This window comes from Nansenia antarctica, assembly GCF_963989245.1.
Source record: "Nansenia antarctica genome assembly, chromosome: 2".
Lineage (NCBI taxonomy): Eukaryota > Metazoa > Chordata > Actinopteri > Argentiniformes > Microstomatidae > Nansenia > Nansenia antarctica.
Window position 1 is genome coordinate 74,058,908 of NC_137675.1, and position 11,524 is coordinate 74,070,431.

At 42.5% G+C, this 11,524-nt stretch overlaps 2 protein-coding genes across 2 annotated transcripts; one reads left to right on the top strand and one right to left on the bottom strand.

The window, feature by feature from the left end:
• Positions 1-3,569: 3,569 nt before the first annotated feature.
• On the bottom strand, positions 3,570-5,517 carry timm29 (translocase of inner mitochondrial membrane 29). Its single transcript, XM_080524947.1, has 2 exons — positions 5,397-5,517; positions 3,570-4,907 (listed from the first exon to the last, which is right to left on the bottom strand). Exons 1-2 carry the CDS (start codon positions 5,500-5,502, stop codon positions 4,222-4,224), a joined length of 792 nt encoding a protein of 263 aa, XP_080381073.1. The 5' UTR covers positions 5,503-5,517; the 3' UTR covers positions 3,570-4,221.
• Positions 5,518-5,967: 450 nt separating this feature from the next.
• On the top strand, positions 5,968-11,347 carry yipf2 (Yip1 domain family, member 2). Its single transcript, XM_080523996.1, has 9 exons — positions 5,968-6,187; positions 6,565-6,630; positions 6,889-7,037; positions 8,439-8,519; positions 8,726-8,813; positions 9,069-9,185; positions 9,406-9,557; positions 10,169-10,351; positions 10,508-11,347. The coding sequence occupies exons 2-9, from the start codon at positions 6,600-6,602 to the stop codon at positions 10,598-10,600; spliced, it is 894 nt and encodes a 297-aa protein (XP_080380122.1). The 5' UTR covers positions 5,968-6,187; positions 6,565-6,599; the 3' UTR covers positions 10,601-11,347.
• The last annotated feature ends 177 nt before the right edge of the window (positions 11,348-11,524 follow it).

The window sequence follows — 11,524 nt, forward strand, 5'->3', positions numbered from 1 at the left end:
GAAACTAATATCTTCCACTTTATTCACGTTACTCATGTGTTTATAGTGGGGGGGGGGGGTGTAAGATAAGGGGGAAAAAAAATCAGGACAGACACTTATTTTGTTTGGTGTAATAATGTGAGTTTTTCATGTGTACTGTTTTGCAATAAATAATTGATTACAAAAAAAATAAACACTAGTGACCCAGTGCCATTAGAAGCCAGGCATGCCCATGTCATCACACTGCCTCCACAGTTTTTTTTACAGATGATGTAGTAAGCGTCGGATCATGAGCTGTTCCAAGCATTATCCATACTTTTTGCTTCCCATCATTCTGGTACAGGTTGATCTGAGTTTCATCTGTCCAAATGCTCTTCCAGAACAGGGCTGGCTTTTTTAGATGTTTTTCTAATCTGGCATTTATTCTTGAGGCTTCTGAATGGCTTGCACCTTGTGGTGAACCCTCTGTATTTGTTCATGTGAAGTCTTCCCTTTATGGTGCACTTGGATAATGATATGCCTATCTCCTGGAGACTGTTCTTCACTTGGATTTTGTGAAGGGGTTTTTCTTTACCATGTAAAGGATCCTGTTATCATCGACCACTTTTGTCTTCCATGGACGTTCAGACCTTTTTGTGGTGCCGAGCTCACCAGTGCGTTCTTTTTTTCTCAGAATGTACCAAACAGTTAGATTTTTTGGTTGTTTTTGCAGCCTAAAGGATGGCCTGTTTCACTTGCATTGAGAGCTCTGTTGACTGCATGTTGTGCGTATACAGCAACATCTTCCAAATGCAAATGCCACACTTGGAATCAACTCAGACCTTTTACCTGTTTAATTGATAGAGAAATAATGAAGGAATAGCCCACACTGGCCCATGAAACAGCTTTTGAGTCAATTATCCAATTACTTTTGGTCCCTTGAAAAAGAGGGAGCGACATATTAAAGAGCTGTAATTCCTAAACCCTTCCTTCAATTTGGATGTGAATACCCTTACCCGAGTCTGCACTTTAAGCCCATATTCATTATATAACTGTAACTTGAAGATGTTTTTGGTAAAGAGCTAAAAATCCCAATATATATGGACCTAACTGTATATGAGACAAGTAGGCCTATTTGAAAGAGCAGGATATCTCAAATGTCTTTTGTATTTTCTTTTCTTTTCCTCTGCTCTCTTCACCCTCCTTCCTTTTCAAAATCCTTCCCTCAGACCTGTCTTCCAATGCATTTTAAGAAGGCAACGAGTGAGGATGCGAGGAATCAAAAGACTTTCAAGATTCTCTCAGTGTGTGAATACCATCTGATCAGGATGGATGATCCTGTCCGACAGATGAGATTGGGATCAGAAACAGGAGCCAATGCAGCTTCAGTGTCCAAGTAATGGCAGGATCAATAAAAGACAGAGAGAGAGAGAGAGAGAGAGAGATTAAGTGAGTAAAATGGAGGGAGAGAGAGAAAGACAGGGCCTGTGAGGGGGAAAGAGACAGACAGGGCAAAACAGAGAGAGGGAGAGTGAGAGTGAGAGAGAGATTAAGGATTTCTCTACAAAATGAATTAAGCTTCCACAATGACACGGGAGGTCGGTCAAAAGCAAATGCGATTAGCGCAATAATTAACCTCCCTCGTTAGGAAGAAAGGATGCTCGTTTTCTTTGCCTGAGAGCCAATACAGCTTTTCTAATCCCTAAAGGAACACCGGCATAAGCGCTGGTTGACTCACCTCACAGAGACAGACACACACAGCTTATTGGAGAAATCTGACAAAAAGTCTCATTGATCCACTCTCCACTGTCATAACAGTATGTGAGAAGCACTGAAACTGTCTGGTCGCATCAAAATGGCTGTCACTGGCTCTCTGGTTTGAAGTTTCCACTGTAAATGTTGCTGTAAGGACATAGACTGGCTACGACCATATAGAGGGGAAACTCTATATGTGTGACTCCCCAGTTAGCAGTGTGGAGTCATTCAGATTCCTGGGGACAATAATTTCACAGGACCTCAGGTGGGCGAAGAACATCACTTCCACCATCAACAAGACCTCAGCTCATCGATCACCGTCTGGTTCACTGCCTCGACTGCCAAGGACAGAGGCAGACTACAGCGGATTATTCGGTCAGCCGTGAAGGTCATCGGCTGCGACCTGCCATCTCTCCTGGACCTGTTCCACTCCAGGATCAGTAAGTGAGTAGGAAAGATCATCGCTGATCCTTCCCACCCCGGTCACCACCTCTTCAAAAGACTTCCATCCAGAAAAAGGTTCCGCTCGCGCCACCTTAACAGTTTCTTCCCCATGGCAGTGGGCCTCACAAATAGTGTTGTTCCGATACCGATACTAGTATCGGCATGGCCACCGATACGCACCAAAATGCTGGTATCGGTATCGGCGAGTACTTTACAAAAACGTTTTATTTATTTTTTTTACTTAAGTTTTACAAAAACTTTACGGGCCAGTTTCACAGACAAGGCTTAAGCCTAATCCTGGACTAAAAAGCATCTTCAATGGAGATTTTACATTGAAAGTGTGATTTAGTCCAGGACTAGGCTTAAGCCTTGTCTGTGAAACCGGCCCTATGAGTTTTACAAAGGTTTTGAGCAGTGCCAGACTAAGTATTAGCAATAATTTTACATCGAGGTTAGTATGCGGCTCAAAAAACATGTTTTTTTGTTTTGTTTTTTCAAACGCCGTGGTATCGGATCGGTACTCGGTATCGGCAAGTACTGCACGGTCAGGTATCGGTATCGGGATCAAAAAATGGTATCGGAACAACACTACTCACAAACAAGCCCCCTGCCTCTCACTGACTCTGTGACTCCCCCCCCCCCCCCCCACCTGACTGACATACAATGCACTGACAGTGTAATTTATATTAGTTTTACATTTATTCTAATTTACAGCCTACATAACTATTGTTCTATTGCTTGTTTGCCATTGTCTTTTAAATTATTTTTGCTTATATATTGTTTTTTTTATGTGTTGCACCAACCTCAAACTAAGTAAATTTCCTGTATGTGCAAATATACTTAGCAATAAAAAGAATTTTGATTCTGAACATTGCTTATCAAAGACTGACATTATACAGTAACAGAGCTCTAAAGTAATGACATGCAGAAAAACCTGACAAGAATGAAATTCAATGAAACTTTTAATTTTACAAACAAAAACAGTACTTTAGTGCTTAAGTTTTCTTTTATTTTGAGTGTGATATTCAGACCAGATATTCTGTATTGTTGACAGAATGTACCATGGCACCATAATTAACATCTTACATCAATAGTTTTCTATATAGAGCACTTTATTCAATAAATATCAAATAGATGTCATAATCTATATATCATTATCTGTATATCATTATTAGTAAACAGAAAGGTTGCAGGGTTTATTCAATAAATATAAAATAGATGTCATTATCTATATATCATTATCTGTATATCATTATTAGTAAACAGAAAGGTTGCAGGGTTTATTCAATACATATCAAATAGATGTCATTATCTATATATCATTATCTGTATATAATTAGGGATGCTCCGATTTATCGGCCACCGATTTAAATCGGCCGATTTCACTCCAAATGACTCGATCGGTGATCGGCAAAAATGGCCGATCGCAAAAACCAATCTTTTTTTTTTTTTTTTCTTTCCTGGGGAAGACAGATAACTGAACAGAAAACATAGGAGGACGTAACAGTATATGTAAACCATGAAGGCCACGTTTATGATGTCTTTTATACAGCCATATCGACTGACTTGGGCTTCAGGCCCTAACTGGGTGATAGGCCAGACCTTTACTATGCCATAAAAATGGGTCTGCGTTTGCTTGGTGCCTAATGGATCAAAACTTTTGTCTAAAAAGCAAAAAATATGTAGGCTATCCAGTCAGTAGGCCTACAGTTATGTATTTAAAAAAAAAATCGGTATCGGTTGATCTTGAGGAAAAAAATCGGTGATCGGTATCGGCCCCAAAAATCCAGATCGGAGCATCCCTAGTATTAGTAAACAGAAAGGTTGCAGGGTTTATCAGCATCCACAGATTGAATCTGCTTTGGTTGTTCTTCACATGATTAGTAGACATTTAGTCCTTCCTTTACACACTTCTTTTCACTTCTAACATACCATATTTCCAACAGTGAAATTTGTGAATACATGTTCCCATTCATAGATTCTCATCCTGACATGAGGTCATTCAATAAATGTCTTCTATCCTCCAATCATATAATCTTGTTTAATGAAGTTGGTCCATCAGATCTAAGCCTGTGCCTGGGCTTGTGTCTGCCCCTGTGTCTCTGGCTCTGTTTTGTCACTCTCATTTATCTCCTCCTTCCCTTCTGCTGTCTTCTTCTCAACCTCATCCTCCTCCATCTTCAGGGGCAGCCACGACTCCTTGTGTAGCCTCTCGTTCCTCTCCACCTCTTGGACACCAGGAGGTAATGTGGCAACCATTGCAGGAGGCAGGTTCTTGAACTCGTCCACGTTCACATCATAGTCCTTCATTTTAGTGTCCAGGATCCACCAGCGGCCTGCGAAGCCCACATCCAGTACCCGCGATGGGAGCTCCCTCCATGGGACAGAGAGGTTCGAGCACACAGCCTCATAGAGGTGAGATTCTGGATCGTAGTCGGCGCAATAGGTGAGTGATGCCACGCCCAGGCTAGCGTAGCGTAGCTGGCCCTGGTTTCGCAATTTTACCATGTTCTGAAGGTGCCCGTCTGAGGTTCCGCTGCGTATCCATGGTGACAGGAGGCCCAGCTTATTGGACCTCTCGAGGAGGGAGGTCTCGAAGGAGGTGTCATCAGGGTTTGTGTAGAAACAGGCCCAAGTGCCGCCAAGCATGCCCAGGTAGACAGATGCTTTGATTGGTCGCTCCCATGCACCCACCACGACCTCACGACATGCCTCCTTATAGTCGGTCAACAGGCCACTACACCACCCAGCTGAGAAGCAAATACAAAAGATGGGAGATAGGGAAAGACAAAAAAGAGGAGTATGATGGATCACACAGGTATTGAAACTAGTAGGCAGGCATACAGTATATCCTGAAACACTGATAGGATTGATAGTGAATGACACATGTGAATACCCTGAATATAGCCACTTCCAAAAACTAAATGCAGAAGAGTAGGCCTACTATTACTAGGTCACATAAAGTACACGCGATGCATAATGTGATGGAATCATTAAGGCTCAAAGCTGACAATTTTCTAAGAAATACACATTCAAATACACATTTCAAAGAAATACACATTCATTCTCATCCTTGTGGATTTTTCGAAGCGTTTGCCAGTTGAAATATATAGTCTGTTGAGCTGACAGCAACTGCATGACTTTGACATGATAGTAAGCGAGGGTTCAGTCATTCTGGCTGGTGTGAAATGAACACCGCTCAACACACATGCACGGGTACAAGTTGTTAGAATTCTCACCTGCTTTACTGTTTTTGAACCTCTCCCACCTTGTGCGCGTGACTACTGGCGCAGCTTTCTCTGCCGCAGTAGAGCACAACCTCCTAACCACCCACGAGGCGGCCATGTTCGCTGTGCAATGACAATCTTTCCGGAAGTAACAATTAATTAAATAAAAAGGATTCCCGGAAGTTCATAATAGCTACGACCGGAAGAACAAATGTGATTTTGATGCAGTTGTTACTAGTGCAAAAATACGCAACTGTATTTACCAATGACCCAAAATGGCGCACCACAGGGCATCTGTATTTTTATTCCGGAAGGACAACACAACAAACATACAAGTAGTTCCGCTAGAAATATTGAAATCTTTTCAGTTGACAATAACAATATATTGTAGTATTTGTGCTCAAGCACTGCATGTTTTCTCCCCAAGATTAAAACCACACAACAACAAAAGGACGCTTCGATTTATTTTTGACCATCATGATTTTGTGTACCCAGAATTATCTTCCGGCGTATTCCTGATCACGTGACTATTATCCGCCGTGAGCTAACCCAGGGTCCGCTGTGTACATAAGGTGACGTGGAACATGGGCAATATATTGCTGAATTTAAATATCTGGAGATAGAGGCGTTCACTTACTTCTTCCGACATTACGGCTTAGATGTATGTTGTTATTGTCAGGTGAATTGAGATATTGACTCTTGAGCTTTCTCAGGCAATTGTATTAAGTTGGTTGTGTCATCAGTGCTAACGTTGCTGGCTGGCCCTCACGTTGCGGATACAGAGGGAGCCTTGCGGCAGACAGGTATGTTTCTGATCACGACAAGGAGGGTTGACACAGGTCAAAGTTAGTAAAAGACAGTCAATTAGACAAACAAGCTAGATTAATCTCCATTCATGACAATGATAGCTAGCCTAAATGTGTGCGCCTGATTATGAGAAACTTGTCATGCGATGCGTCAAAGTCGCATGATGCACTACAATATGGCAGTGTTGCTGTTTTCTATATCAATTAAAGTCAATGCAACACATGCATTAATCTGTCCTACCAGGTTTATTCAAGAATATGAGTGTTTAGATTAAGCACTACTATCTGGAAGAGCAGGACACAGTCTGCTGTGCTGTCGTGTCTTATAATGACAGACTGTCTGATCTAATACTTGTCCACTTGCCTCCTTCCAGACCTTGCATGAGGTGGTCGTTCTTCTGAAGTTGCAATGGCGAGTCCAGATGATCTGAAGTTCCAAGGTGAGGAGGGCCCTGGAGCTCTCATCTACCACCTTCCCTTTTCTCTGATTCCTCTCCAACATCCATCCACTACATGTTCTTTCAACTCCACCCCTGCCCTCTCCCCTCCATTTCCTCTCTATCCACCCCTTGTATGAATCTTGTTAACCCTCTTCAATTCCTTCGCTTTCTATCTGTCTTTACTTTATCCTTTCCATTTCCTTGATGCTCTCTCCATCCCTGCCTCTTGTCTCACCTCCACTATCCCACTATCTGCAGAGTTTGATGAGGCTGCAGACCTGTTGTCTGCTGACCCGGGGGCCTCCACCCTCAGTGTGTCGAGCCCCAACACAGTCCCAGCTGGATTCGGAGGGGATATCAAACTGGACATGTCAGATGACGAGGAGGGCCAGGAGGAGAGTTCAGAGGTTAGGAGAATGGATGCGTAGTCCCAAGTAGGGCTGCACGATTTATCGATTTTAAATCGAAATCGCGATTTGAAATGACGCGATTAGCTAATCGCAAAGCCTGCGATTTGCCTGCGATTTTTTTTTTTTTTTTTTTTACATTTTTTTTTTTTTTTTTTTTTTTTTGCCATTTAGCAGACGCTTTTTTAATCCAAAGCGATTTACAATTACGAATTACAGGGACATTCCCCCTGGAGTAACTGAGGGCTAAGTGCCTTACTCAAGGGCACACTAGTAGTGGTGTGGTTTCAGGCGGGATTTGAACTCACAACCTTCCGATCACAAGTCCAACTCACTATGTGTTTCTCAACCCTCTCCTCGGGGCGCCCCAGCCGCTCCACATATTTGATCTGTTCCACCACCAGCACACCTGATTCAACTAATCAAGTCCAAATCATAATTGCTTTGGACTTGATTAGTTGAATCAGGTGTGCTGGTGGTGGAACAGATCAAATATGTGGAGCGGCTGGGGCGCCCCGAGGAGAGGGTTGAGAAACACCACTACCCGTATGGGATACGTCATACAGCGCGTCGGATTCAACGTCAATGAACGTCAACGTCAATGAACGTAAAAAAAAAAGACACTTGTTGAGAGAAACAAAATGGTGTTGCTGTTTAAAAAAAACATAAATAAATATGTTGTCCCAATTCATATCTTTTAAGTTCTCATCCTTGCATTAGAATTAGAGCAGTTAATAGTTTGATGGTATCATGTGGTAATGCTCTCTGAAAATAGGTGATAGATAGATTCATCCAATCACCTGCCAAGTATTTTTTGAAAGTACCTGCCCTTTTCCAAACAGCTTCCAATTAAGCTTTCCTAGATGGTTGTGTGAAACAAACCACCTGAGTCAGGTTAGTAATGCTCCATCACATGTTTTAATCTGAAGCTTGATTTTAAAGCAACCCAACTTTAAAGCAACCCAATGTAAGTTTAGTTCTTTCACTCGTAGCTCGGGCTGTGGGGGTGCTAGAGGAGGGAGCCTCTAAGTCCCCTGAAGACGTACAAACAAACTGCACGTTGATACGACCTTCCTAGCCGGAGATATGGCCACACTTTACAAAAACTCCCTTTTTTTTTTTTTTTTTTTTTTTGCTATTTAAAAAAAAAAAAATCGCAAATTAATCGCAATCGCGATATCTGTCCAAATAATCGCAATTCGATTTTTTCCCCAAATCGTGCAGCCCTAGTCCCAAGGGGATGCACTGTGATACCACATACTTCCGTACTATCTAGTAGGCATATCGTGTGAGTGTATGAGTGGCCACCTAGTATGCTTGAAAGACCAGGATACTATCTGGGATATGAAGTTTGATGTACACAAACAGAAGCTCTCTAACGTTTGTTTACATTGTTTACAGTTGCTGGGAGGAGAGAAACAAACTAGCGGCTTCTGGACTTTTGAATACTATCAGTCATTTTTCAATGTGGACACAATGCAGGTATACGTGTATTTTATGCACAGAGACACACCTCTTATGCCAAGCTGGCGTATCAGCCATCTAACAACTAAGAAGGGTTGATTTTACAGAAGTATCTGAGAAACGCCACAGGGCCAACACTACATTTAATTCAGTCATGATTCCATTAGTGTAGATTGTTGTTGTGTGTCACTCCCATTTGTTGACTCACCAGTGATGTGATACAGGTGTTGGACAGGGTCAAGGGGTCAGTGATGCCTTTGCCAGGAAGGAACTTCATCAAACATCACCTCCGGACCAGTCCGGATTTATACGGTAAAGAATTGAATCTGATTCACCATAATCTCTCTTCTCGCAAGTTTACTCCTAACTTTCATGAGATGTACTGTAAATATGAATGAACTTGACGGAAACAATGCAAAATAAATGGACATTTCTTATTTATAATAATAATAATAACTTGGATTTGTATAGCACCTTTCATAAAACCCAAGGACGCTTATACAGCATAGGATATTATAGAGACGTGTTCTAATTCTACGGACTGTTCTCTGTCCACTCTGTCAGCAGGTCCCTTTTGGATCTGTGTGACGCTGGTGTTCTCAGTGGCCATGAGTGGGAACCTGTCCACCTTCCTTAGCCAGAAGGGGGACCCCCAGTACCACTACAGACCCCAGTTCCACAGAGGTGAGGCTCTGCCAGGCCAGAGGGGGAGAAGACCATGTGCTGGTTTATCAAACAAATGCCATAATTGAAATTAAAAGAGTGTATTCAAGAACAGAAATCAGTCCTATATTTAATGTGCTGTTAGAATTTTACAATAATAACAATGTTGTTGAGAGTATACCATGTTTTTATACTTATATATCGTGTTTTCACGTACACTCCTCTTACCTCTCCCTCTCAGTGACGATAGCTGCAGTAGTGATCTTTATGTACGCCTGGCTGGTGCCCCTGGGTGTATGGGGTTTCCTGACCTGGCGGCAGACCACTGGCTACTCCTTCCTGGAGACTGTGTGTGTCTATGGCTACTCCCTCTTCATCTACATCCCCACCTCGGTGAGTTGGCTCACAAACCAGGGACCTGGGCCCTTTATTTGTTACAAACTTGATTTCCCCCGTCCTCTCCTACGTCCTCCACTTGCATCTAAAATAACATTGGAGGAGAATATCTAAAGGCATGAAACTAGATATCCTCCAATGCATTTTGAGGAGGATGTGAGGGGAGGACAGAGGACGCAAGGACAGAGGACACAGTTGAGAAAGGGCATCTAATTTGACATGATTGGATGGGTGCAATATAAATGGTCGAAACCTTATTGTCTAGCCATCCAGGTCTTATAGATCAGAAGCTTTGGTTGCTTTTGTTTCTATGATGGTAAAGACACTGCCATCATAAGGACACACTCGCACCAAGCATGTAACTAGCCAACCAATCAAGAACGGCCATAATTATGGGGCGCTTGGTGGCGTAGCACACTAAGGTGTCAGCCATGTAATCACAGGCTCCCCGGTTCGATTCCGGCTGTTGACATTTCCTGCATGTCATCCTTCCTGTCTCACCCATCTTTCCTGTCACTGTCTCTATCCCAATAAAGCAGAAATGCCCTAAAACATACAACAAAAAAGAACGGCCATATTACAAACTAACCAATCACGTTCTCGTTCAGGTGTTGTGGATCTTACCATTCGAATGGTTCCGTTGGCTGTTGATCCTGGTCGCAATGGTGGTCTCAGGCTCAGTGCTGGTCCTCACTTTTTGGCCTGTTGTTCGTGACGACACAAAGGTGACAGCGTTTGCCACTGTGGCAACAATAGTCGTTCTTCATGCGCTGCTGGCCATAGGTTGTAAGGTAAGTCACCACCATAGAGCAGTCAATGGTAGAAGATGTCTTGCCCAATACTGTATTAACCTTAATCCAATGAGGTTAAGCTCTATAAATATGAGTTCAGTAAACTATCCTTCATATTATCACCAAATCTAATCTCCCATCTTTGCTCTCTTCCAGATGTACTTCTTCCAGACGGCAATGCATACGATACCAGCCACGACAATCAGCCCCAACCACACAACAATACTGACCAGCACCAAGTCCCACTAACCAAGAGGAATAGGAGGAAGCGAGGGATAAAGGGAGATAGCATTGTTTAGTCCTTGTTTTTCCAACTCTTAACATGCTCTCATCTCCACTGGTTGACCTGAAGAGACTGGACGACAGTATGCTGTTTTCATCTGTCCACATCTTCCTGTGGCCACATCCAGGGACACAAGGAAAGAGGGCAGTGACAAACAAACAAAAAAGAAGTATTTGGACAAGAGTACAAAGATGGGTGACGGTTTGCTTGCTTAATTTATGCAGAGATAATTCCGCTGTAAACTCAGCACTTACGTATTGCAATAAATCTAGATTTGGGTCATGGGAGTCATGGCGTGCATTAGTCTAAAGATGATTTCCTTCACTCCTCTCCCCAATCTGCACAAATCTGAAAATGGAAGCAAGATGGTGGACGCTTATACCAGATACTTGCTTTCACCTGTCCAGTTGTATCACAACAGTGCAGATAGAGGAAGGTGGGAAGGAAGCTGTTTTTAGATTACTGCGTTTCCATTGAAGGGAAATGCTGGATGGATGTTTGACTAATGTAATAACTGTGAGACTGAATAGGGTTATTCTAGAACCCAAACCACTCCTCTGACCTGGGACATGTGTTCCTACTCCTGCTTATATACACACAGGACTATTTCCTTTATTGTAGATTTATGTCGGTGTAATTATTTATTTATCTTTTCCTGTGTTGCCTTTTTTTCCCTGTCCTTTTGTTTTCGGTTGTTTGAATAAACTGTCATTCCAATTCAGCCTGAGGTTCTGTGGTCGATGTGACTAGCTCTACAGATTTGCAGTAGTGATGTTGCCGTTCCTTTAACCAACAACCCCTTGGATACCTGTTGGAAATTTCTCAATTTTGATTTGACCTGGTTCTACGGCCTTAGAACTGTGTAGTAATGTCATTCAGTTCAGGGAGAA